This window comes from Pantherophis guttatus, chromosome 1, assembly GCF_059756535.1.
Source record: "Pantherophis guttatus breed Tessera chromosome 1, ASM5975653v1, whole genome shotgun sequence".
NCBI lineage: Eukaryota > Metazoa > Chordata > Lepidosauria > Squamata > Colubridae > Pantherophis > Pantherophis guttatus.
In genome coordinates this window covers 347486602-347513947 of record NC_142063.1, presented here as the reverse complement: position 1 = coordinate 347513947, position 27346 = coordinate 347486602, and the positions used below count along the sequence as shown (strand labels likewise).

Genomic DNA, 27346 nt, shown 5'->3' with positions numbered 1-27346 from the left:
CCCGGCTGCCTTGGTCTTAAGTGCTTGGCGTGTGCGCTGCTGCTGCTGCTGGCGTGTGAAAAGGAGACGAGAAGCTGTGTGTGTGTGTGTGTGTTTGTGTGTCCAAAGCTTCCGTGGGCTTTGTGCTTTTTCTGAGAGTCGCAATGCAGATTTTCGGTAAGTGTTCTCTTAACGCCCGCTACGAAACGCATTTCTCCGGCGCGAGGAGGTTTCGTTAGCCACGTAGTAAGATTTTTCCGAGACAAAAAAAGTTGTGAGTTTTCAGAATCGGGGCGTCAAAACGGGTTTTGCAGGATTTTCAACCTCTGCTTGGTTCTAACCGGAAGCTCCCTTTTGCCTGCCTTGCAAAATTATCCTGTGGTCTCTGCGCTGGGCTGTTCCCCTGCAGACGTCTCGTGACCCAACGAGGCAACATCATCCGTTCTAGAAGGGAGGGTGGGTTCGCGCTCGGTTTATTTACGGCTGGTTTTCCCGCAGCTTAAAAATAAAGAGCAGCCTAATCAAGGATACACCAAGAAGAAGAAAACAACCTTCCCACCAATACTATAAACAAGCGGTATATAAACACATCAAACGTGGCTCCCTTGTAGCACTGATGATGTTGCCTAGTTGGGTCACGAAATGTCTGCAAGAAAACCGAGCTCAGGGAGCACAAAGGATCCCCCAGTGCTGCTGCTCCCTTTTCTTCCTTCCTTCCAACACTGATGGTGTTACCTAGTTTGGTCATGAAACGCCTGCAAGAAAACCACCAAGCTCAGCGAATACCAAGGACCCCACAACCCCCCCCCCCAAACTCCTGTCCCTTCTAGCCCTGATGAGGTTACCTATTTCGGTCATGAAAAACCACCAAGCTCAAGAGAGCACCAAGGACCCCACAGTCTTCCTCCTCCTCCCCATGATACCCCCTCCCTCTTCCTTCTGGCACTGATGATGTTCCCTAGTTGGGTCATGAAACGCCTGCAAGGGGGGAAAAAAAAACTCAGTTCAGAGAGCATCAAGGACCCCACAGTTCAAGCCGGAGTATAAATAAGTCTTTTCTATTGGTAACTTATTTTGTCTCTCCACTTTATCTCACAAAGGGGATTTTTGGGAGGAGAATTTCCCATTTATTCCCTTGCCAGTTTCCACTCTGAACACTCCAGACAGATGCCTGGTTCTGGACAGTCCATTTTCCCCCCATTTTTTCATCCCTGTGGCTGGGGAGCTTTGGGGGACCGTGATCTGTTGTAACAGCCCCCTCTCCTCTTGCCAAGGCATGCCATGGCTTTTGACCCCACCACCACCACCGCACAGAGCCTGTGGAAGAATCTCGCAGGCAAAGCGAGAGTGAGTGGCACGGGTTGAAACTTTCAGCTGGGTTTCAGTAGAAGCGAGACCCCCAATTCCCTCCCCACCATTTCTGTTTGAGAAAAAATTCCCTTAGCTGCATTGGCTCAGCAACATTGGGTGTGCTCCCTAGAGAGGCTGACCCACTGATGTTCCTACCAGCTTCCCCCAGGGCCAGAGCAAACCCACAGTCCAGGACAGGGGTCTCCAACCTTGGCAACTTTAAGCCTGGTGGACTTCAACTCCCAGAATTCCTCAGCCATTTCTCTTAACCTGCCAAAGTGGAGAGTGTCGGGTCGTCTCAAATAAATTGCATTTCAAACAAAGTCTTTGATGAAAAATTCCCATTTATTAAGCACGACATCCTAACTCCGACTCCATCGCAGCCAACACTGACTTCCAGACCCAAAACCCTCCCTTTCCTTTCCCCACTCCCCTGCACTCATTGGCCATCTTCCAAGTCACTCTACCCCTAATCTACTGCTCCAGCTCAAAGGAATTTCTCCCATCCCATCTCCTAGGGGATATTATCTCCAGGGAAAATAAGTAGGTGAAAAGTCAAACGTCCCTTTCCAGACGCCTCCGCTTCTCCTTATGTCAGCACTAGAGTAAATGCAGCTTGAAGTAATGACATCGAGATTGCAGAGGAAGGGATTACAAGAGAGTAAGCAAAGCTGGCTGGGAAATTCTGGGAGTTGGAAGTCGACAAGTCTTAAAAGTTGCCAAGGGTGGAGACCCCTGGTCCAGGAGCTTCTGAGATGATGGTTTGAGATTCCTTAGCGTGGGGGTGTGGTGTGGGGGGGGGGGCTGTCACTGACCTGAATCAGGTCGCCTGCTCCTCCAAATCCCCAGGCCCAGAGAAGGAGCATCCTCTCTGTGAACAGGGCTTCCGGGGGTGGGTGGGGGATCTTGAAGTACACCCCTCCAAAACAGGCTGCGAGTTGAGTCTGGGGAGGGGGAACTTTAAGGAAAGTGTGGCCGGATGAGGAGAAAAAGGGACCCTGCCTCTCCCACTCACATAAGTCTTTGCCGAGTGCCTGATGTGGCACTGAAGAGGCCGCACATGGAGTCCTGACAGCGAGTTCTGGCCACCGCCAAGATGTTGACACTCTAGAAAGGGTGCAGAGAAGAGCAACCGAGATGATTTTAGAAGACTGGAGAGCTAAAGCATACGAAGACCGGTCGCTCGAATTGGGTAGGTCTACTTTAATGAAAAGGAGTAAGGGGGAGGTCCTCCAGTATTTCAGGGGCTGCCCCAAAGAAGAGTTGGGGGTGTCTTTTCTCCAAAGCAGGGGTCTCCAACCTTGACAACTTTAAGACTTGTCGACTTCCAACTCCCAGAGTTCCTCAGCCAGCTTTGCTTGCTCTCTTGTAATCCCTTCCTCTGCAATCTCTCCACTTTGGCAGGTTAAGAGAAATGGCTGAGGAATTCTGGGAGTTGAAGTCCACCAGGCTTAAAAGTTGCCAAGGTTGGAGACCCCTGCTCCAAAGCACCAGAAGGCAGGACAAGGAGCAACGGATGGAAACTCCTCAAGGGGGAGAAGCAACCCGGAACTAAGGAGGAACTTCCTAACAGTGAGGACAATGAAGCCGTGGAACAACTTGCCACCAGAAGTTGTGGGTGCTCCAAGAATGGAGTTTTCAAGAAGAGATTGGACAACTCTCTGAAACGGTCTCCTGCTTGAGTAGGGGGTTGGACTAGAGGGTCTCCAAGATCCCTTCCAGCCCTAGGATTCTTCTATCAAATAAAGCAGCTCTACTGACCGAAACTATTGGAAAGTCACTGGAAGTTCTTTTTATTTTACTCCTGAAAACGTTTCGGGGATCCAAAAAGGTGAAGAGCTCTGGGCAGGGCGGATCATGAGCTGTAAGGGCCTCCTGAAGACTTAATAAGAAAAGAACTGTCCCAGCTGCAAGTTTTCATTTACAGGGACAGGAAGAGTCGGTGAGATGTGAACAGCCTACATTTGAGATTTAAAAAGTAACACAAAAATTCTTTTAAACTTCCTTGCGGAAATTATTTTAAAATTCATATTTCAATTTGGTTTGATTGGACAACCATTTATCTGGAGTGGTTATAGGATCTCCTGCTTGAACAGACCTTGGAAGTTTTCTAGCCCATCCACCCTGTTACAGATACAGATTAACAGAGTTGGAAGGGACCTTGTAGGTCATCTAGCCCAACCCCACACCCAAGCAGGAGCCCCTACACCATTTCTGACAGAGGGCAGTCCAGTCTCTTCTTGAAAGCGTCCAGGGATGAAGCTCCCACAACTTCTGAAGGCAACTTCTGTTCTGTTGGTTGATGATTCTCACTGTCAGAAAATTTCTCCTTATTTCCAGGTTGAATCTCTCCTTATTCAGTTTCCATCCATGATTCCTTGTCTGGCCTTCGGGTGCTTTGGAGAATAGCTTGGCCCCCTTCCTCCTCTCTGGGGCAGCCCCTCCCTCAAATATTGGAAGATGCTCTCCTGTCTCCCCTGGTCCTTCTCTTCACTGGACTAGCCAGGCCCAGTTCCTGCAACCGTTCATCGTATCTTTTAGCCTCCAGTCCCCTCATCATCCTGGTTGCTCTTCTCTGCACTTTTTCTAGAGTCTCAACCTCTTTTTTATAGTGTGGGGACCAAAACTGGATGCAGTACTCTAGGTGTGGCCTTACTAAGGCTTTACAGAGTGGTAGTAGTACCTCCCTTGATCTTGATTGTTGGTGCAATTTAGGATTGCATTGGCTTTTCCCATCCTGTTGGGATCTTTCATCCTTATAAGGGTAGGAAGTTATTATTATTATTATTATTATTATTATTATTATTATTATTATTATTATTATTATTATTATTATTATTATTATTATTTATAAATTTATATACCGCCCTACTCCCGAAGGACTCAGGGTGGTGAACAGCCAAATACAAACGTTAAAAAACCATTTAAAATACATTAAATACTTCGGCCCAAAACAAATTTAAAACACCCCAATTTATAAGACAAATTTAAAAGGGGAAGTTAGGCCACAGGAAGCTGAGCAGCAGGTTAGACTAGAAGACCTCTACGGTCCCTTCCACCTCTTGCTTAATTTTGGATCTTCACCTCCACTTCGCATTTTCCTCCAGTCCGGCAAGGCGGAGCAGAGCGGAGAGCCCGGAGGGGAAGCCCGCCCCGACTCCGCCCCGGCCGGGCTGGACTGGGCAGGGCAAGGCTGGGTAGGGCGGTGGGTCCGCCTCGGCTGGCCCCGAAGGAGGAAGAGGAGGGGGCGGCGTGGCCCGATGGGGGAGCCGCGGCCGCCTCCGGGGGCGCCGGTGCTGTTCTTGGTGCTGAGCCTGGCGGGCAGCGGCGGCGGGCAGGTGAGGCGGGGGCGCCGGGGGCGGATCGGGGGGGGGCGGCCCTCTCCCCCCCTCCCCACCCCGAGGAAGGGGCGTCCCCAGGGCTCCGCTTCGGGCCCGGGAGGGGCTTCGCGGGCTGTGCGAACCGGGCCTGGCGGGAATGCGGGTCGGGGGTCGTCTCTACTTTCCCACGACCTTTGCAAGCCACGTGTCGCGGGGGCGGAGGGGGGGGCAACCCGGGGTTCAGAGTCCTGCGAAGCAGCCTGCATGGTGTCGGGGGCGAAGGCAGCGCAGGGCGACCAGGGGAGGGATGGGAAAGGCGACCCCCCCGACTCCCCAAAAGCCCCTTCGGACCCTCCCGCCTTTGCAGGGAAAGGGGAGTGGTCCAGAAAAGGCGTCCGGGGTGGTATGGATGCCCTCCAGGGACCCCAGAAGGTGGGGAAAGCCTTGCCGAGCTCGCCCGTCCCGCTGGGTTGACCGCGGGGGATCCGTCGGTCTTGCCAATGGGTAGCTGAATTGGTAGCTGCCTTACGGACTAGAAACTTGACCCCCCGAAGGGAGCCTGGGAAGAGGGTGAGAGAGGGGCTCCTTAGGAGAGGCGTTGGCAGGAGCTGATGCCCGGCAAGGTTCAAAGGCCGGAGTTGCCTCTTCTAGCCCGAAGGGAGGGGGGGCGCTTCGGAAAGGTGGGGAGGGGCAAAGGACTAGCCGGACCCAGGCTGAGCCCCTCCTGCCCTGCCCCCATGCCTATCCCTCGCCCCCACCGACCCCCTCGCTTCTCTGCTTTGGGGTGGGGGTCGCTTCTCCTTCATTGATGATTTATTATCAAATGTCATCGTTGTTTCTTAGGGTGCCCATGGATGCTTTTTCTCCTCCCTCCCTTCTCTCCCGCTCTCTATTTTTCTTTCACCTTCCTTCCTTCCTTTTTTTTCTTTCTCTCTTCTTCTCTTTCTCCCACTTTCTCTCTTTTCTCCTTTCTTCTATTTCTTTCTTTCATTTTCTCTCCTATCCTTTCTTTTCTTTCTCTCTTTTTCTCTTTCTCCCACTTTCTCTCTTTTCTCCTTTCACTCTCTTCTATTTTTCTTTCTTTCATTTCTCTCCTATCCTTTCTTTTCTTTCTCTCTTTTTCTTTTTCTCCCAGTTTCTCTCTTTTCTCCTTTCACTCTCTTCTGTTTTTCTCTTTCTTTCATTTTCTCTCCTATCCTTTCTTTTCTTTCTTTTTCTTTTTCTCTTTCATTTTTCTTTTTCCTTCCTTCCCTCCTTCCTTTTTTATTTCCCTTCTCTCTCTCTCTCTCTCCCTCCCTCCCTGTCCTTTCTCTCTTCCATGTCTTTCTTTTTCTCTCCTTTCCTTTTTCTCCCTCTCTCTCTCTCTCTCACACACACACGCATATCTCTCCCTCCAAAAGGAACTCTGTGCAGTGTACAAATAAAACATTAAAAGCATAAAGAGAGTATATAACATCCCAAAGAGGCAGGGAAACATAGAAATTATTTATTTAAGAGGTGGGGGCAGCCTTCAGACCCTAGCCAGCCTTTACTGCTGCCTGCTCCTCTGTGCACCCCGAGGAAGATTTTAGGGGGGAAGGAAAAAAAAACCCTCAAAATTTATCTCCATGCCGCCTGCCCAGCTCTTGCAAAATGCTCTGACTTTCCTGGGTAAAAAAAAACCAGGTGGATTTTAAGACCCACCAGCCACGTTCCTTTTGCTGGCTTGCTTTGAGACCCACCCAGACTTGTTTTCTGCTTATATTTCTGAAATTTCTGGGGGCTCCCCCCATTGGCTGCCCGGAAAACCAGGGGTCCCTCCCTCTTTGCCCTGGTCCAATCAGCAGCTGCCCAAGTGGCAGCCGCAGTCTGTCCCAACTGTGCCAAGCAGATCCCAAGTTGGCAGTGCCACCTGTTGCCCGCAGAGTTGCCAAGTGCTGGGCCAGAGCAGCTGCAGAGGCTCTGAGCCTTGGCACTTCTCCCCGGGGGGCAAAGCTGCCCCCCCTCCTTGAGAAAGACCATTCCCCCAAGAGCCAAACTCAGGAGCTGATGTGGGGCTGCCAAAAAGCAAGAAACTGGCATCGGGGCTGGCATTTGGGAAAGGGGCTTTTAAAGCCCCCAACTCCTATGCAAATTATCTTATGATACGCAAACACAAAGACACAAACAGAGGCCTCATGCAGAGAGGGAATCACACTTTACTTATTATTTATTATTTATTTTATTTAATTTAATTTGTATACTTAAAGCAACCTTTGTCAATTTAATATGCCTTTAAGATGTGTGGACTTCAATTCCCAGAATTCCCCAGCTAGCATAGTCCATACTGGACTCTCGAATTAGCTGGCTGGGGAATTCTGGGAGTTGAAGTCCACACATCTTAAAAGGGCCCTCAAATGGAGAAACACTGAAGAAATAAAGTTTTATAAAGCCCTAATTTGCCACCAATTTTCGAACCACGTGGGGGCAGGCTCGGTGGCAGAGTTGTCAAGAGAAGGCAGGAATGAGGGGACATTCCTTCTCTAGGGGGTTTAATATTTTTTCGCCTCCTTTTTTTCTTGCTTGGCAATAAAAAGGAGTTGAAACTATGATTTATAAATAAGAATTACATAATTGGTTTTTATATAAATGGTATTGCTAAATAGACAGAATTTAGAGAAGTAATTGGGAATTGTACTATGTAGTATTAGTTGAATTAAGAACTCTGTTTAAATATTAAATTGCTATATTTTTAAGTTTGTTTGTTTGTTTGTTTGTTTGTTTATTTATTTATTTATTTATTTATTTATTTATTTATTTATTTATTTATTTATTTAATTTCTATACCGCCCTTCTCCTGAGGGACTCAGGGCGGTGAACAGTTAACATAACATACATATAAAATGTGAATATAAGATGATTAAGCCAATTTGGCTCATCGGTTAAGAATCTTATCTCTAAAGTTTAGAGATAAGATTTAAATCTGATGAAATAATAATGAAATAACGATTTAAGGAATATTATATGAAGTAATAATAAATGTAAGGAAGTTTTAGAAATGGAAATAAGATTCTGAAATATAAACATGTTTGAACTGTATTGTTAATAGTGAGGGGTTAGGGTAAGAATGGTGAAATGTATTATGAGGTATTATCTGAATTAAGATTCAAGGTGGATTAATAGAAGGGGAATTGTTTTGATTAAGTTAATATGAGTAAGCTTTTTATAAGATGGTAATAGTTGAGATATGTGAGCCAAGATTAAGAAATAAGTGTTATGGCAAAAATAGAATACATAAGATTCTGTTAAAAATGAACAAAAAATTGAACAAATTTATGACCGGATCAATGCTCTGTTCCGAAAGGATGATTTGTATGTGTTTTTTTTTTTAAAGTTTTTTTGCAAAAAAAAAAAAGGAGTTGAAAAGAAGCAGGTTGGGGGTCTCAATGGAGATGGGGGGGAGGGGAGGGTCTCAAAAAATTCAAGATGGCAGCGAGACTCGTGGAAAGTCCTGCCCCTTTTGACGTGTGTCAAAGGGGGGTCTCGGAACTTTTCTGACCCACATCCTCAGCGGGTCTCCCCGAGGCCCAACCCAAGTGGGGCAGGCAGCCTCGGCACCCACAGCAGCTGCAGGGGTGCAGATGGTAAAAGAGGAAATTTTGGGGGTGCTCAGCCACATTTTCCCCCATTTTTCCAGGAGAACAAGGCCATCTTCATGGACCAGAAGAGTTTTCCTGATCAGAACCTTCCTGGCGACAGGTGAATTGTCACAACTACGAGGACTCCCGGACGCAGGGTTGCGTTCTCCTCCATTTCATAACACTGGGTGTTGTGATCCTTTGGGTCTCACAGAATTCTTCTTCTCTGCTGAAGGGTCTTGTCAAACCTGCAAGTTTTTCAAACTGTCACCGTAACTCAGCCCAAAATGCCCGTCGCTAAGCGAGACGGCCGTTAACTGAGCTTTGCCCCGTTTTACGACCTTGCTTGCCACTGTTAAGCGAATCACTGCGGTTGTTAAGTTAGTGACACGGTTGTTAAGCGAATCTGGCTTCCCCGTTGACTTGGCTTGTCAGAAGGTCGCAAAAGAGGATCCCGTGACCCCCCCCGAAACACTGCGACTGTCATAAATGCAGGTAGTCCTCGATTTACGACCACAATTGAGCCCAAGTTTTCTGTTGCTAAGTGAAACATTTGTTAAGTGAGTTTTGCTCCATTTTACGACTTTTCTTGCCATGGTTGGTAAGCGAATCACTGCGGTTGTTAAATTAGTGACACGGTCGTTAAATGAATCTGGCTTCCCTATTGACTTGGCTCGTCAGAAGGTCGCAAAAGAGGATCATGCGACCTCTGGACACTCCGGCCGTCATTAATATGAGTCAGGTTGCCAAGCATCTGCAACCACGCTTACAACTATAATGGTTGTAAGTGTGCAAAACAGTCATAAGTCATTTTATTTTAGCATCATAAATTGACTAGTGAACCGTCACTAAATCAGGGGTGAAATCCAGCAGGTTCTGACAGGTTCTGGAGAACCGGTAGCGGAAATTTTGAGTAGTTCGGAGAACCAGCAAATACCACCTCTGGCTGGCCCCAGAGTAGGGTGGGAATGGAGATTTTGCAGTATCCTTCCCCTGGAGTGGGGTGGGAATGGAGATTTTGCAGTATCCTTCCCCTGGAGTGGGGTTGGAATGGAGAATTTGCAGTATCCTTCCCCTGGAGTGGGGTGGGAATGGATATTTTGCAGTATCCTTCCCCTGGAGTGGGGTGGGAATGGAGATTTTGCAGTATCCTTCTCCCAGGAGGGGAGGGAATGGGGAATTTGCAGTATCCTTCCCCTGCCACACCCACAGAACCTGTAGAGAAAGTTTTTGGATATCACCCCTGCACTAAATGTAAGGTTGCAAGTCGAGGACTACCTGATAACTCCCCAACACAGGGCTCCGCTCTATTCCATAGAGAAGATGGGTGGTGTCATCCTTCGGACTTCACAGAATTCCTTCTCTCAGCTGAAGCGTCTTGTGTAACCGGCAAGCTTGCATCCCCTCACCCAATCACACTCTGAACCGGGACAAAAACTACCGGGCGCCAGCGGCTCCACCGGTGGCTGCTTAAGTTACGGCCCCACATTTCGGGGGGCTGCTTGGAGAGGTGCTCGTTGCCAACTTTTCGCTTGTGTTTCTCCTCAGTGGATCCAAAGGCGACATTGGGGCAGCCTTGGGGGAACGGAAAGACCATCGTCCTCAAAACTGGCTGACCAGGCTGAAGGTAGGACGGGAACAAGGAGAGGGCCTCTCGTTCACACACACCCCCAGCCCCTAATTGGGGGTTTCCACCCACCCCTCCCCATTTTTTCTTGCTTCCTTTTAATACAAAGAAGCCATTCATTGTGGTTTGGTGTACGGTTAATTTCTTGAATTCAGGCTGCGGAGATCTCGTTCCATGGAGCAGGAAGAAACATGGTGCCAAATGGGGAAGGTGGGGGGGGGTCTCCTGGGAGGAACGGGGGACGCCAGCCCCTTTTGCAGAATTGGGAGCTGCCTTTGTGTGGGTTCACCCGGGCTACGATGTGCCAAGGAGCCTCTTTAAGGCTCGTTCACGGCCATGAATGGCATGAATGAGTTTTTAATGTTTTTAATTTTTCAATGTTTTTTTATAATTCTTTTTTTAAATGTATTGTGAGCTGCCCTGAGTCTTCGGAGAGGGGCGGCATATAAATTTAATTAATTAAATTAAATATTAAATAAATTAAATTAAATTAAATATTAAATTAAATATTAAATTAAATTAAATATTAAATTAAATTAAATTAAATAATAATTAAATTAAATTAAATATTAAATTAAATTAAATATTAAATTAAATAATTAAATTAAATTATAATTAAATTTAATTTAATTAAATTAATTAAATTAAATTAAATAATTAAATTAAATTAAATTAAATTAAATTAATTAAATAAAATAATTAAATTAAATTAAATTAAATAATTAAATAAAATAAAATAATTAAATAAAATAATTAAATTAAATAATAAAATAAAATAAAATATTAAATTAAATTAAATTAAATTAAATTAAATTAAATTAAATTAAATTAAATTAAATTAAATTAAATTAAATTAAATTAAATTAAATTAAATTAAATTAAATTAAATTAAATTAAATTAAATTAAATTAAATTAAATTAAATTAAATTAAATTAAGGCTTCTTTCCATTCCTGTGGGGGCTCCTGGTGCTCTCTGAGCTTGGTCGTTTTCTTGCAAGACGTTTTATTACCCAACTAGGGAACATCATCAGTGCTAGAAGGGACGGGGTGGAGGAGGAGGAGGAGGAGGAGGGAAGAAGATGACTGGGATCTTTGGTGCTCTTTGAGCTTGATTTTCTTACAGACGTTTCATGACCCAACTAGGTAACATCGTCAGTGCTAGAAGAGGGGAGTTGTGGAGAGGTGGAATAGGAAGACTGTGGGGTCCTTAGTACTCTCTGAGGTTGGTGGTTTTCTTGCAGACGTTTTATTATCCAACTAGGGAACATCATCAGTGCTAGAAGGGAGGAAGGTTTGCAGGAGGAGGAGGAGGAGGAGAACTGTGGGATCCTTGGTGTTCTCTGAGCTTGATTTGTTTCCTTGCAGACGTTTCATGACCCAACTAGGGAACATCATCAATGCTGCACAATGCGCTACTAATCATATTCCTAGCTGGGTCATGAAACATCTGCAAGAAACCCACCAAGTTTACACGGATTATTCCAGTTTTCCTCCTTCTCCTCTATCTCTTTCGCCTCCTCCTCCTTCTTTTTCTCCTCCTCCTCCTCATCCTCTCCACAAACCCCACTCCCTTCTAGAACTGATGATGTTCCCTAGTTGGGTCATGAAACGTCTGCAGGAAAACCACCAAGCTCAGAGACCACCAAGGACCCCCCTCAACCTCAACCTTGAGCTACAAATATTTTATTGATATCTGAATTTCATTGACAGCTGTTTTTGCCTTGTTGATTGACACGTAGCAGTTCATGAGATTTGAGGTCTAATTTCTCGTCTGAAGGGGGGGGTATTTTTTCCTTTCTTTCCTCAGTGACTGGAGATTCTCCGTCCTCCAAGCCACAGTTGTCCCAAAGATGCTTTTTCCCAAAAAAGCAACTGGACTTTTCTTTGAAAACCTTTCGCTTCTCATCCAAGAAGCTTCCTCAGTTCTTTTTTTCAGAAGCTTCAGAACCGAAGAAGCTCCTTGGATGAGAAGCGAAAGGTTTTCAAAGAAAAAAAAATGTAGAATGTCCAGTTACCGTATTTTCCGGTGTATAAGACAACTTTTTAACACATGAAAATCTTCTCAAAAGTCGGGGATCGTCTTATACGCCGGGGGTCGTTCTCCTGTAACCAGGCAGACCAGCCCGAAAGGCTCTGGCGATCTGCTAATCAGGCAACTCAGCTGGGATCGCCGGAGCCATGGAGAAGGAAAAAAGTTTTCCCCCTCCAGTTTGCTTCCCTTAGCTGCTAGTCGCAACACTTGCCTTGCTTCCCTTGCCTGCAATCCATTCCATCAGCAAGCCCCTCCCTGCCTGCAATCAAGCAGGACTTCAACTCCCAGAATTCCTCAGCCAGCAAAGCAAAGCTGGCAGAGGAATTCTGGGAGTTGAAGTCTACGAGTCTTAAAGTGGCCAAGGTTGGAGACCCCTGTTCTATTGGGTAAGTTTTTTTCCCCCTTTGGGAGCTTTAAAAAAAATAGTTAATTGGGTTTTTTTTTAGTTGTTCTTTTTTAGACCTAGCCATTTAAAGTTTAGGAAGTTTTAAATTTAGCTGCTTTCATATAAAAATAAAAATAAAATAAAATAATATTTGTGCAGCTTTCTGAGATTTAGTGTGTTTCTGTAGTGTTTCACTCTAACTACACAAGCACAAAAAAAATCTCACAAAGCTGTATGTGGAATTTTGTGTGTGTAAAGTTGGGTTTTGTGGCTTTTTGTGGCTGTGTGAGGTTCCTGCTTGTTGCAGGGGCCATTGTGGGTGAGCCAGTTGATGTTTTTTAATTTTTATCTGGTGTGCGTTGGAAGAGGAGTAGTCCTATACGGCGAGTATAGCCCAAACCCTATATTTTAACAGGAAAAGTCGGGGGTCATCTTATACGCCGGAAAATACGGTACCTTCTGGAATAAGCAAATTTGGGGTGTCTTCTTCTTCCTCTTCTTCCTCCTCCTCCTCTTCTTCTTCCTCTTCTCCTCCTCCTCCACCTTTTCTTCTTCTTCTCTCCCTCTCTCTCCATCTTTTTCTCTCTCCATCTTTCTCTCTTCCATTTTTCTCTCTCCCCATCTTTTTTTTTCTCTCTCCATCTTTTTCTCTCTCCATCTCTCTTCCATTTTTCTCTCCCCATCTTTTTTTTTCTCTCTCCATCTTTTTCTCTCTCCGTCTCTCTCCATCTTTCTTTCTTTCTCCATCTCTATCTTTCTCTCCACCTCTTTCTCTCTCTCCATCTCTTTATCTCCATCTTTCTCTCTCCCTCTTTTACTTTCTCCGTCTTTCTCTCTCCCCATCTTTTTCTTTCTCTCTCCATCTTTCTCTCTCTCCATCTCTTTATCTCTCTCCATCTTTTTCTTTCTCCATCTTCCTCCATCTTTCTCTCCATCTCTCTCCAACTTTCTCTCTCTTCCACCTTTCTCTCTCCCTCAAAAACTTTCTCTCTCCATCTTTCTCTCTCTCCATCTCTCCATATTTCTTTCTCTTTCTCCAACTTTCTATCTTCATCTGGCTCTTTGACCACCCCGCTTCAACCATAGAGATGGCAGTTTCCGCTGGTCTTGTACCCAAACGGCCGGGGGGGGGGGTCTTTCCAAAGTAACCAACTCCCATCACCCTTCTGCTCCCCCCCACCTCATTCTAAATCTTCCTCACCCGATTCTTCCTGCTTGGGCCCGTCGTCCCCCTCCCCAGAGTGTGGGCAAGGGCTCCTGTCATTGAGACCTTGGGGGACAGGAATGGGTGACCCCCTATTTCCGCCATCCTCTCTCTTCCAGCCCCTCGCCTGGATCCCCCGGGGCTCCACCTCCCACACGGCCAAAGTCGACGTGGCCTTCGCGGCCTCTGGGTTGGAGACCCACCTCCGTCGTCGGTGGCCGCAGAAGGGGACGGGCAGAGATGCGTGCCCAGCGCAGCAGGTAAAATAGGGGAGGGGGCGGGTTGGGGGGTCAGGCCAGGAGGTCAAGAAGGAAGAGGGCTGAGTTTGCTCTAGGAAAAGGCAGGCTTTGGAATGCAGAGCAGGAAAAATCGCTTAAGAAAGGAATTACATTCCTTTCATTACATTCACCACGAATGTTTGCAGGTGGTCCTCGCCTTACGACCGTTCGTTTAGTGACCGTCCAAAGTTATAGTGGCCCTGAAAAAAAAAACTACTTGTGACTGTTTTTCACACTTAACGACCGCAGCAGCATCCCCCACGGTCATGTGATCAAAATCTGGCAGCTGGCTCATAGTTATGACGGTCGCAGAGTCCCGGGGGTCGCGACCTTCTGACAACCAAAGTCCATGGGGGAAGACAGATTCACAGGTTACTCACTTATCAACTGCAGGGATTCACTCAAAGACTGTGGCCAGAAAGGTCGTAAAATGGGGGCAGGACTCACTTAACCAGTGCCTCACTTAACAACAGGAATTTTGGCCTCCATTTTGGTTGTAAGTGCTACTAACCACAGCAGTGGCTTACTTAACAACAGTGGACAGAAAGGTTGTAAAGTGGGGCAAAATGAACTTAAATGTTTCGCTTAACGACGGAAAAGTTTGGCTCAGAAAGTCTGTGGTCGTAAGTCAAGGATGTAGCTCAATCTGCTATTTTTTCCCCCAAATCCTTCACATTTCCAGTCCCTCCAGAAGCTGCTCCACCTCTGGGAGAAGCTGCCAATTTTCCAGCAATTTTGGGCACACGGCAGGCAAAGGAGGGCCATTTTCCTCCCTCACCCTGCCCCGAGTGGCACCAAGAGACTGGCAGCAAAGGGCGGCCATGCCCAGGAGGACCAAAGCCGCTTGACTCTAGCTCAGCCCACCTTCAGGGAAGAGAAGGACCCTTGGAAGCCAGCTGACCGGGCCCAAAGGACCCTCCCAAATCATTTGGGGGCTGCCAACATGGTACCCGGGCATCACCATGCCACCAAGCGAGGCGTGCAACCAACTCTGTCCAGCACGGCCACAGAGGTCGAGGCAGCCCACAAGGCTGGGTGCCGGTGCCCGGACAGCCAGCAGGCTACAGTGATGGTCCAGGAAATGGAGGCTCGGCAGGGGGGTCTCCGTGTGCCCACTCCCCGCACGGAGGAAGCAGCCTGGGCTGCCAGTGCCCTGACCTTCTTGCTGGTGCTGTTGACCCTGGCCGTGCTCTACACCCGTCTGCATCGGAAGTGCCGACGCGGGCCGAGTCTTTACTGGATGACCAGCAGCGAGGAGGGGCGCGAGACGGTGGCCGGTAAGTGCAGGCCATGGGACCAGTGGTCTTAGGGTGGGGGGTGGGGGTGGGGGGCAGATGCACCCAATTTGGGGCGCAGTTGCCGAATACAGCGAGTCCTCAACTTACGACCACAGTGCATTCTTAATGACCACGTGAGTTGCTTAGCAAGGGCAGTGTAAAATTGTAAAATTGGATGCAACTCAGCAATCGCTTTGATTGGCGACGGAAAGTCTCAGCTGAGGTTGTAAGTTGAGGACTGCTAATATTTAGCAAAAATGGCAAAGTAAAAACAGGGCAGAGTTTGATCGCCAGGGCAGATGCCAACCGGCCTCTGGAGCAGCCTTCCTCAACCTTGGCAGCTTTAAGACTTGTGGACTTCAACTCCCAGAATTCCTCAGTTGCCAAGGTTGGAGAGCTCTGCTTTAAGAGGTGCCGTTTTCCAAACTCCCAGAATTCCCCTCCACCACCCCCCGAAAGTGATTTCTTGATAGGCAGCCAGTTAGTAACCTCAGCCCCATGGCAGACCTGCCCCAACTGGGGGGGGGGTGTCTTCCAATACATGCTGGCAGCAATCTTGGCTTTCCAGGATCTGCTGCCCTCTGAGGGCAGATTATGATGGCTGGTGCCAGTTGGTGCCACCCTCTGATGCCATCTCCCTCCCTCTTTTCTTCCTTCTTTACATCCTTCTTCCTTCCCATTCCTCTCCATTTTCCCTTCCTTCCTTCCTCCCGTCTTCTTTTCCTCTCTCCTTTCCTCTTTCTTTTCCTCTTCCTTACTTTTTCCCTTTTCTCTCCTTCCTTTTTCCTTCCTCCCTTCCTTCCCTTATTCTCTTTCTTCCCATCTCCCTCCCTTCTTTCCTCACTCCCTCCTTCCCTTCCCATTTTCTTCCTTCTTCCCATCTCCCTCCCTCCCTTTCTTTCTCTCTCCTTCCCTTCTTCTTATTCTTCCCATCTCCCTCTTCCTTCCCCTTCCCTTCCCTTCCTACTTCCCATCTCTCTCCCTCCCTCTCCTTCCCTTATTCTTCCTTCTTCCCATCTCCCTCCCTCCTTCCCTTCTTCTTATTCTTCCTTCTTCCCATCTCCCCCCTCCCTCTCTCCATCCCTTATTCTTCCTTCCCATCTCCCTCCCTCCCTTCCCCTCCTTCCCTTCCCTTCCTTTCCTATTCTCTTCCTTCTTCCCATCTCTTCGTCCCTTCCTTTCTCTCCTTCCCTTATTCTTCCTTCTTTCCATCTCCCTTCCTTCCTCTCTCCCTCCTTCCCTTCCCTTATTCTCTTCCTTCTTCCCATCTCCCTCCCTCCCTCCCTTCCTCTCTCCCCTTCTTCTCTTATTCCCTTCCTCCTATTCCTCCCTCCCTCCTTCCCTCCTGCAGCCGTCATGAAACGCCGTCTCTTCTCGCGCCCCAGACGGACGAAGCGCCCAAGGCAGCCACCGCGGCTGCTCCTGCCCAGCTCCTCCAGCGAGGACGACAGCTCCGCCTGAAGGCCTCGCCCAGCACGGCCTGTTTGGAGGGGCCGCCAGCCCAGAGCCCACCGTCCAAGGAGGGAGGGGCTCCGGCCTTGACCGCTGCATTTGTTTTTCTTACTCAATAAAATATATTTTCCTACATACAGCTACCCGAAGCATCACACCCGTTCTTTGCACCCTGCTCACACTGGCACAGGGTTCCACCCAAAGACTCTCAGTTCAGGTCAAACCGTGTTTTTATCTGCTGCATAGAATCCTAGAGCTTGAAGGGACCTCCGAGGTCTTCTAGACCAACCCCCTGCTCAAGGAAGGAGACCTTATATTATCCTGGGCAAATTGTTGCGATGTGAAAGACGGCATGGAAAGGAACACACTATACAGGTAGACCCTGACTTACGATCGTTCTTTAGCTCCCTGTTCAAAGTTACAACGGCACTAAATATCTGACTCCTCGCACTTATGACCGTTGCAGCATTCCCACAATCATACGATCTAAATTCGGGTGCTTGGCAACCCGCATGTATTAATGATGGTTAAAGCATCCTGGTTAAAGCAAACATCTGACCATTGCTTGCAAGCTTCCTGGCTGGATACCGACAGCCAAAGTCAGCGGGGGAAGCTGATTTGCTTAACGACCGTATGATTCACTTTAACAACTGCAGCGATTGAGAACACAGAACAACAGGTCTTCTAGTCCAGGGATCTCGAACCTTAGTAACTTTAAGACTTGTGGACTTCAACTCCCAGAATTCCTCAGCCGGCTTTGCTTGAAGACTTGTGGCCTTCAACTCCCAGAATCCCCCAGCCGGCTTTGCTTTAAGACTTGTGGCCTTCAACTCCCAGAATCCCCCAGCCGGCTTTGCTTTAAGACTTGTGGCCTTCAACTCCCAGAATTCCTCAGCCGGCTTTGCTTGAAGACTTGCGGCCTTCAACTCCCAGAATCCCTCAGCCGGCTTTGCTTTAAGACTTGTGGCCTTCAACTCCCAGAATCCCCCAGCCGGCTTTGCTTTAAGACTTGCGGCCTTCAACTCCCAGAATTTCCCAGCTGGCTTTGCTTGAAGACTTGCGGCCTTCAACTCCCAGAATCCCTCAGCCGGCTTTGCTTTAAGACTTGTGGCCTTCAACTCCCAGAATCCCCCAGCCGGCTTTGCTTTAAGACTTGTGGCCTTCAACTCCCAGAATTCCTCAGCCGGCTTTGCTTGAAGACTTGCGGCCTTCAACTCCCAGAATCCCTCAGCCGGCTTTGCTTTAAGACTTGTGGCCTTCAACTCCCAGAATCCCCCAGCCGGCTTTGCTTTAAGACTTGTGGCCTTCAACTCCCAGAATTTCCCAGCTGGCTTTGCTTGAAGACTTGCGGCCTTCAACTCCCAGAATCCCTCAGCCGGCTTTGCTTTAAGACTTGTGGCCTTCAACTCCCAGAATCCCCCAGCCGGCTTTGCTTTAAGACTTGTGGCCTTCAACTCCCAGAATTCCTCAGCCGGCTTTGCTTTAAGACTTGTGGCCTTCAACTCCCAGAATTCCTCAGCCGGCTTTGCTTTAAGACTTGTGGCCTTCAACTCCCAGAATCCCCCAGCCGGCTTTGCTTGAAGACTTGTGGCCTTCAACTCCCAGAATTCCTCAGCCGGCTTTGCTTGAAGACTTGTGGCCTTCAACTCCCAGAATTCCTCAGCCGGCTTTGCTTGAAGACTTGTGGCCTTCAACTCCCAGAATTCCTCAGCCGGCTTTGCTTGAAGACTTGTGGCCTTCAACTCCCAGAATCCCTCAGCCGGCTTTGCTTTAAGACTTGTGGCCTTCAACTCCCAGAATCCCCCAGCCGGCTTTGCTTTAAGACTTGTGGCCTTCAACTCCCAGAATTTCCCAGCTGGCTTTGCTTGAAGACTTGCGGCCTTCAACTCCCAGAATCCCTCAGCCGGCTTTGCTTTAAGACTTGTGGCCTTCAACTCCCAGAATCCCCCAGCCGGCTTTGCTTTAAGACTTGTGGCCTTCAACTCCCAGAATTCCTCAGCCGGCTTTGCTTTAAGACTTGTGGCCTTCAACTCCCAGAATTCCTCAGCCGGCTTTGCTTTAAGACTTGTGGCCTTCAACTCCCAGAATCCCCCAGCCGGCTTTGCTTGAAGACTTGTGGCCTTCAACTCCCAGAATCCCTCGGCCGGCTTTGCTTGAAGACTTGTGGCCTTCAACTCCCAGAATCCCCCGGCCGGCTTTGCTTGAAGACTTGTGGCCTTCAACTCCCAGAATCCCCCGGCCGGCTTTGCTTGAAGACTTGTGGCCTTCAACTCCCAGAATCCCCCGGCCGGCTTTGCTTGAAGACTTGTGGCCTTCAACTCCCAGAATCCCCCGGCCGGCTTTGCTTGAAGACTTGTGGCCTTCAACTCCCAGAATTCCTCAGCCGGCTTTGCTTGAAGACTTGTGGCCTTCAACTCCCAGAATTCCTCAGCCGGCTTTGCTTGAAGACTTGTGGCCTTCAACTCCCAGAATTCCTCAGCCGGCTTTGCTTGAAGACTTGTGGCCTTCAACTCCCAGAATTCCTCAGCCGGCTTTGCTTGAAGACTTGTGGCCTTCAACTCCCAGAATCCCCCAGCCGGCTTTGCTTGAAGACTTGTGGCCTTCAACTCCCAGAATCCCCCAGCCGGCTTTGCTTGAAGACTTGTGGCCTTCAACTCCCAGAATTCCTCAGCCGGCTTTGCTTGAAGACTTGTGGCCTTCAACTCCCAGAATTCCTCAGCCGGCTTTGCTTGAAGACTTGTGGCCTTCAACTCCCAGAATCCCCCAGCCGGCTTTGCTTGAAGACTTGTGGCCTTCAACTCCCAGAATTCCTCAGCCGGCTTTGCTTGAAGACTTGTGGCCTTCAACTCCCAGAATTCCTCAGCCGGCTTTGCTTGAAGACTTGTGGCCTTCAACTCCCAGAATTCCTCAGCCGGCTTTGCTTGAAGACTTGTGGCCTTCAACTCCCAGAATTCCTCAGCCGGCTTTGCTTGAAGACTTGTGGCCTTCAACTCCCAGAATTCCTCAGCCGGCTTTGCTTGAAGACTTGTGGACTTCAACTCCCAGAATTCCTCAGCCGGCTTTGCTTGAAGACTTGTGGACTTCAACTCCCAGAATTCCTCAGCGTCCACAAGTCTTAAAGTTACTAAGGTTGGAGACCCCTTCTCTAGTCCAACCCCCTACTCTAGCAGAAGACTTTATATACCATTCCAGATAAATAGCTGTCCAGTATCTTCTTAAAAACCTCCAGAGATGGCAAAAATAAGTTGTAAAATTGGGGAACGCCCTCACCTTGCTTAGCAACGGAAACTCGAGCCCCAGTTGTCATAAGTCGAGGGCTCCTTGTGTCTCTTATGGATGATTGAATTCAACGTCCCTCATCTGTGGCATCTTTTGCACGTCGGGACTTCAACTCCCAGAATCCCCTCTGGCTGGGAACTAGGGATTCTGGGAGTGGAAGTCCATACACTGGGTAGGTGACGGGTGGAACTCCAGAGTGCTGAGTTCAAGTGCCCTCCCTGGGTCAGTCTCTTCCATGCGTGGGGGAGGGCACCAAAAAAATCCAAAATGCAGAATTCGCATCTCAACCTTTTTTAACCGCTCTGGTCAAGACAAAGGTTGGCTCGCCACAACGGAGAAAATTATGGTGTGAACCTGGCAGCTCCTCACCGATAAAGGAGAATATTTGTAGCTCGGGGTTGAAATGAGGGGTCCCCGTTACTCTCTCGAGCTCGGTGGTTTTCTTGGGAGACGTTTTATTACCCAACTAGGTAGTATCATCAGAGCTACAAGGGAGTGGGGTTTCCCGGGAGGGGGAGGAGATGGGGAAGGAAAGAAACTGTGGGCTCTCTGGTGCTCTCTGAGCTTGCGGGGGGTTTCCTCGCAGACGTTTCATGACCCAACTAGGTAACATTATCAGTGTTAAAAGCGAGGAGGAGGACTGTGGGGGTCCTTTGTGATCTCGGAACTTGGTGGGGTTTTTTTGCAGACGTTTCATGACCCAACTAGGGAACATCATCAGTCCCAGAAGGAAGGGGATTTGTGGAGAGGAGGAGGAGGAGGATTGTGGAGTCCTTGGTGCTCTCTAAACTTGGTGGTTTTCTCGCAGGCGTTTCATGACCCAACTAGGTAACATTATCAGTGTTAGAAGCGAGGAAGAGGAGGAGGACTGTGGGGGTCCTTTGTGATCTCGGAACTTGGTGGGGTTTTCTTGCAGACGTTTCATGACCCAACTAAGTAACATCATCCATGCATTGACATCATCAATGTCGTCTAACACTTTTAGCACAGATGATGTTACCTAGTTGGGTCATAAAACGTCTGTGAGAAAACAACTCAGCTCAGGGAGCACCAAGGGATATTATAGCTGGGTTGACACACCTTGGATTCAATCTTAATTTTAGCCGCCCTGATTCTCCGGAGAAAGGCGGCATATAAATTGAATTAATATAATAACCCCACTTAACCCCCCCTCCCCATCTCCTGGGTCCCTGCAACAGACCGACTCCCTCAACAGCCCCCCAAGGCTGAGTTCCCTGCCCCCCCAGGCCCCCCTCCAAATGTCTCAGGGCACGGCGAGACCCCTGCCCATCCGGCCCCCTGCCAAGCCACACGCCCGGGTGCCGTTGGCATCCTCTTTTTATTTGTTACAAATGTACAAGATTTCGAAACCAGAGATTCCAGCGCAGTGCCCAGGGTACCCTCCTGCCCCCCCCCCCACCTCTATCTCCACGACTGGCCTCAGCTTCACAGCTTTCGGGAAGGAGGGGGGGGCGACTGGAGAGACACACACACACACACACACATACACACACACAATACCCCCCCCTCTCATCCCCCGCCAGCAAAACCGCAGGATGCAGGAACGAAGCGAGAAAAACGAGGGGAGAAAAATAATATGGATTGCAAAGAGGAGAGGTTAGTCTTTGCTTTCGGTGGGGGGGCGGGGGAGAGGAAGAGGGGGAGAAGAGCCCAGATTTTTTTTTTCAGAGGGGGGGGCTGCTCCAATCTCAGTGGCTCCTCGACGTCGCTATTCCAGTGTTAACACTATTGGGGAGGGGGGATTTGCCAGATAAATACACTTGGTCTCTCTCTATACAGACAGAGGAGGGCACGGATGGGGAAAGGGGGGGGGCATACGGATGGACAGATCCACGCACTATATATGGGGGGGAGAGCCGCTCGGATGGTCCTTCCCGGGGTGGGTTGTGGGGGGGGGGAGAGGAGACAGAGGGAGGGGGTATTTACACAAACAGTTTCTGGACTGCCCAGGCTGCCCTCGCCTGTCTTGTTCCCCCTCCTCTTTTTATCGGTGCCCGGGTTGCGCCAAGCAGAGGAAGGAGACTTCCGGGCGGGCATAGCAGCCGGCCCCGGGGGATTGGGGGGGGGGAGACGACGAGGAAGGGGGGGCCCTCCCACCCTCACTGCTTCTTCTCCCGGGTGGTGATGGTGACCAGCTGCTTGGCGGCCTTGGCGATGTCGTAGGCGCACTGGATGACCTGCTGCGTCAGGAGTTGGTAGTCCACGGGCGCGCCGGGCTCCGGCGGCACCGTCTTGCGGCATTCGCTCTGCAGCCGGTAGGCACTGGCGTTGAGCAGGCGGAGGGAGCTGCGCACCGTCTCCAGGGCCGGTTTCTGCGGGCGAGAGGGACGCCGAGAGTCAGAAGCCCAGAATACAGGCAGTCCTCCACTTACGACGGTTCACTTAGTGACCGTTCGAAGCTACAATGCCCCCCCCTCCCCTGAAAAAAAGGGACTCGTGACTGTTTTTCGCACTTAACGACCATTGGAGCATCCCCAAGGTCAAAATTCAAGCTCTTGGCAGCAAGCATCTTACAGTTAGTCCTCGAATTACAACAGTTCACTTAGTGACTGTTTGAAGTTACGAAAAAAAAAGGGGCTTAGGACCGTTTTTCACACTTACGACCGTTGCAGCCTCCCTGTGGTTACGTGATCAGAATTCAGATGCTCAGCAACGGACTCATATTTATGACAGTCGCAGTGTCCCCCCCGGGGGTGACGTGATCCCCTTTGGCGACCTTCTGACACGCCAAGTCAACTGGGGAATCCAGATTCACTTAACGACCGTGTGACTCACTTAACAACTGCAGTGATTCACTTAACAACCGTGGCAGGAAAGGTTGTAAAATGGGGCAAAACTTAACTGTCTCGCTTAGCGACAGAAATTTGGGGCTCAACTGTGGTTGCAAGTCGAGGACTACCTGTAAGGACAATAGGGTAACCTCGGCATCTTTTCAGTTGATAACCAGATGACCCAAATAATGTGAATTTATACGAAGTGTTTGCACAACTCAGTGCATTTTACGTCCAGTGCAAATGTTACAGCATAGGGTGGATTAGGGGAGAGGGGCTGCTCCATCCAGCTCCAATTCCCCCAACTCGAAGCCCCCATGATTCTGTAATAGCGCCTTCCCTTCTCTCGCGCCACTGCAAATTCTCCTCCTGATCCCCCATCCTTTACTGCAGCGGACTCCAACCTTGGCAATTTTGCAACTTGTGGACTTCAACTCCCAGAATTCCTCAGCCGGCATTCTGGGAGTTGAAGTCTACAAGTGTTAATCCTCTTGCCTTTTCTTTTGATCAGAGATGTCCAACTTTGGGCATTTTGAGTCCTGGGGACTTCAATTCCCAGAATTCCCCAGCCAGCCATGCAACTTTGAGACCTGGGGACTTCAATTCCCAGAATTCCCCGGCCAGCCATGCAACTTTGAGACCTGGGGACTTCAATTCCCAGAATTCCCCGGCCAGCCATGCAACTTTGAGACCTGGGGACTTCAATTCCCAGAATTCCCCGGCCAGCCATGCAACTTTGAGTCCTGGGGACTTCAATTCCCAGAATTCCCCGGCCAGCCATGCAACTTTGAGTCCTGGGGACTTCAATTCCCAGAATTCCCTGGCCAGCCATGCAACTTTGAGACCTGGGGATTTCAATTCCCAGAATTCCCCCGCCAGCCATGCAACTTTGAGTCCTGGGGACTTCAATTCCCAGAATTCCCTGGCCAGCCATGCAACTTTGAGACCTGGGGATTTCAATTCCCAGAATTGGCTGGCTAGGGAATTCTGGGAGTTGCAGTCCAGAAGTTGTAAACTTCCCAAGAACACCTGGAAAAAAACCCCAGAAAAATTGGGGGGGGGAACACTAGTTTTTTGGTTTTTCGAAAAGCCATTGGCTTTCGAAAAAACCAGAAAAAACAGGAAAAAAACCTGTTTTTTCCCCCAATTTTTCTGGAGTGTTTTTTCCCAAGCTTTCCCATCTCTACTCCAAAAGTTGGAGATCCCTGAGATTTACTGAGGATTGCTGAGATGCAGCCAGCTAGGAGGGGAGACCCCAGGGAAGGGGTCTTTCGTAGTGGAACGTCATCCACCTTAGCCGGAATGCAAGTGGGTGGGCAACGACCTCTCGCCCCCTTACCTTGGGGAAAAGCGACGCCATTTCCGTGACCGCCGTATGGATTTTCTCCGAACAGGGGACGAAGCTGCTGGGGGGGAACAGGGAGAGAGTAAGATCCAGAATGAGCTGAGCTGGAAGTCCGTTGTCCTACATGGCGAGGGGACCCCAATGTTTTGCAGATAATGGGGTTCGGCATCAAATACAGATACTTCTCGACTTACAACTGTTTAGTGACTGTTTGAAATGAGAACTTACCCACCCCCCCAAAAAATATGTGGTTTTCCAGAACTCCCCAGCCGGCATGTTTTAAGAGGGGTGGACTTCCACTCCCAGAATCCCCCAGCCAGCCATGCTTTAAGAGGGGTGGGCTTCCACTCCCAGAATCCCCCAGCCAGCGTGCTTTAAGAGGGGTGGGCTTCCACTCCCAGAATCCCCCAGCCAGCGTGCTTTAAGAGGGATGGACTTCCACTCCCAGAATTCCCTAGCCAGAATGATTTAAGAGGGATGGACTTCCACTCCCAGAATTCCCCAGCCAGCCATGTTTTAAGAGGGGTGGGCTTCCACTCCCAGAATTCCCCAGCCAGCAATGCTTTAAGAGGGGTGGACTTCCACTCCCAGAATTCCCCAGCCAGCCATGCTTTAAGAGGGGTGGACTTCCACTCCCAGAATTCCCCAGCCAGCAATGCTTTAAAAAGGTGGACTTCCACTCCCAGAATTCCCCAGCCAGCAATGCTTTAAGATGGGTGGGCTTCCACTCCCAGAATTCCCCAGTCAGCCATGCTTTAAGAGGGGTGGGCTTCCACTCCCAGAATTCCCCAGTCAGCCATGCTTTAAGAGGGGTGGGCTTCCACTCCCAGAATTCCCCAGTCAGCCATGCTTTAAGAGGGGTGGGCTTCCACTCCCAGAATTCCCCAGCCAGCAATGCTTTAAGAGGGGTGGGCTTCCACTCCCAGAATTCCCCAGTCAGCCATGCTTTAAGAGGGGTGGGCTTCCACTCCCAGAATTCCCCAGCCAAGGCATCATTTGGGAAGCATCAGGCATTCCCTTAACAACTGAAATTGAATTTAAATGAATTATGATCAAATTAAAAAGATTTATTAAAGTGTATGCACTGGCAAAGGCACTCCACACACCCCAATTTTGACTTTCTCGAAGTAATTGAACTTCCTCATCACCCACCCCTTTGCTCCTTCCCCAAGACCATCATCCTTGGCTAGCAAGATCTTCTCAATCACCCCCGCATTGAAGGACCCCACCCCCCCAAAAGGGCTGCGGGAAGCTCCTTCCTGACCTGTCGTGTTTGAACTCCTGGGCGGCCCTCAGAAGCTCCTGGATGTTCTTGGTGACCTGTTCGGTCTTGAGGATGACGTCCTCCGTGCTGGGGAGACCCCCGTCCGTGTCCCCTTCCAGCAGCTCCGGTTCCAGGTGCAAATCCTCCTCCTTCCCCAGCTCCAGGAAGCGTTTCCCGTCCATGCAGCTGGAGGTGGGAGGGGGCGAGGACAAGGGAGGGGCAGGTTACGCAAAGCGGAATGACCACCTCGAGTGAGTCCTCCCTCCCTTGCCTCAACCACGGGGGAGAAGGGTGCGAATCTCTCACTAAAAATTTATTTATTTATTCATTCATTCATTCATTCATTCATTCATTCATTCATTCATTCATTCATTCATTCATTCATTATTTATTTATTTATTTATTTATTTATTTATTTATTCATTCATTCATTCATTCATTCATTCATTCATTCATTCATTTATTTTTCAGATTTCTATACCGCCCTTCTCCTTACTGACTCAGGGCGGTAAACAGCCAAATATAAAACATTCATACACAAAAGTTAAAATAGATTTAAAATAATTAAATAAAATTTGGCCCATAATTTAAAACATTTCAATTAAAATCAATATCCAATTTTAAAACCAACCATAAAATCAACCAAAAAAATTACATTTTTGGGGTAACGTTATCAGGCTGTTTTACATTTTATTTTAATTTTTTTTAAATCTTAAATTGCAGGTAGTCCTCGACGTACGGCCACAATTGAACCCCAAATTTCTGTTCTTAAGTGAGACATTTGTTAAGTGAGTTTTCTCCCTTTCTGGTCACAATTGTTAAGTGAATGACTGCCATTAAGTCAGTGACACGTTGTTAAGCGAATCTGGCTATCCCGTGGACTTCGCTGGTCAGAAGGTCGCAAAAAGGGATCACGTGACCTTGGGACACTGCAACTGTCATAAATATGAGTCAGTTGCCAAAGGTCTGAATTTTTATTCCGTGACACCCATGGGGAGGCTGCAAAGATCGTAAGCGTGAAAACGGTCGTACGTCCCTTTTTTCAGTGCCATTGTAACTTTGAACGGACACTACATGAAGTGTTGTAAGTCGAGGACTACCTGTATTGGGCTTTTAATATTTTAGCTATTTAATTGTAAACTGTACCCTTTACGAGAGAAATGGGAGTTTAAGAAGTTTGATCAATGTCAATAAGTTAATAAGTCAATAAATAATCAATAAGTCAATAAATAATCAATAAGTCAATAAGTGATCAATCAATCAATCAATCAATGAGTCAGTAAGTCAAATCTCAAGCCAAAAGCAAAGTTTGGATGATCTCTCCCCCCCCCCACCGGCAGAGTGTCTGCAGAGCCCCCTCCCCGCCCCAGCACACAACGGAATCGGACAGCCCCCCCCTCTCCCCCCAAGGACAGGTGAGAGCCGGCTCACCTAAGGGGCAGGTCGCCTCCCTGTGTGTTGTCGTAGTCGCTGTCGGTGCCGCTGCCATGCCGGTCCAGTTTCCCACTCTGGGGAGGATGGAGAAAGAGGGGGGGGAGAAATCAGGCCATGGAATTGGGGGTGGTTGCATGGGGAGGGGGTGGGGAGGGGGCTGGGAGGCTTGCAAATTGAGTTTCACGGGGTGACTTGGGTGGACTCCACTGCCTGGAGCCATCTGAAGGGGAGGGGCTTCCCGGAAGTGAATCCTGACATCTGCAGGGGTTTATGGGAAAACGCACTTCGCTGTGGGGGGGGGGGTTTCCACTGGGGGTCTCCACCATGGCGACACAGTCCCAGAGCAAACAACCAAGGCCTCCCCAGAAATTAGCTTTCTCCCCAAATGGACGAAGTATTTCTCTTTTCTTGTCCTTCCTTCCTTCCTTCCTTCCTTCCTTCCTTCCTTCCTTCCTTCCTTCCTTCCTTCCTTTTTTCCTTAATGTTTTTCACACTTATGACTTATTTCTTCCTTCCTTCCTTCCTCCCTTCCTCCCTCACTTCTTCTTTCCCTGTCTCTTTTGTTCTTTCCATCTATTCCTTCCTTCCTTCCCCCCTCCCTCCTTCCCCTTCGTATTCTCCTTATAATTGTTTTTCACACTAATGACTCCTTCCTTCCTTCCTTCCTTCCTTCCCTCTTCCCTTCCTTCCTTCCTTCCTCCCTCCCTTCCTCTTCTTTCTCTGTCTCTTTT

General features: G+C 48.8%; 2 protein-coding genes across 5 annotated transcripts in view; one reads left to right on the top strand and one right to left on the bottom strand.

Moving 5' to 3' along the window:
• The first annotated feature begins 4483 nt into the window (after positions 1-4483).
• On the top strand, positions 4484-16644 carry TP53I13 (tumor protein p53 inducible protein 13). The gene is made up of 6 exons (XM_087890395.1): positions 4484-4667; positions 8305-8366; positions 9794-9872; positions 13614-13754; positions 14455-15049; positions 16401-16644. Exons 1-6 carry the CDS (start codon positions 4590-4592, stop codon positions 16508-16510), a joined length of 1065 nt encoding a protein of 354 aa, XP_087746521.1. The 5' UTR covers positions 4484-4589; the 3' UTR covers positions 16511-16644.
• A 4456-nt stretch (positions 16645-21100) lies between these two features.
• GIT1 (GIT ArfGAP 1) overlaps positions 21101-27346 on the bottom strand; it is a 58574-nt gene continuing 52328 nt past the window's right edge. For 2 of the 4 annotated variants that reach the window (XM_087890392.1, XM_087890389.1), the window contains 4 exons: positions 26613-26689; positions 25182-25367; positions 23912-23975; positions 21101-22113 (listed from right to left, as the gene is read on the bottom strand). In XM_087890392.1, the coding sequence (XP_087746518.1) occupies positions 21901-22113; positions 23912-23975; positions 25182-25367; positions 26613-26689 (540 nt within the window). In that variant the 3' untranslated portion in view covers positions 21101-21900. Of the gene's footprint in view, positions 22114-23911; positions 23979-25181; positions 25368-26612; positions 26690-27346 lie in introns of all 4 variants that reach the window. The other 2 variants (XM_087890391.1, XM_087890383.1) reach the window with 1 other exon arrangement.

Coding starts and splice junctions, on each gene's coding strand:
- TP53I13 (XM_087890395.1), top strand. CDS start 4,590: ATGGGGGAGCCGCGGCCGCCTCCGGGGGCGCCGGTGCTGTTCTTGGTG. Junction 8,367..9,793: donor CAGAACCTTCCTGGCGACAG/GTGAATTGTCAC, acceptor GTTTCTCCTCAG/TGGATCCAAAGGCGACATTG. Junction 15,050..16,400: donor GGGGCGCGAGACGGTGGCCG/GTAAGTGCAGGC, acceptor TCCCTCCTGCAG/CCGTCATGAAACGCCGTCTC.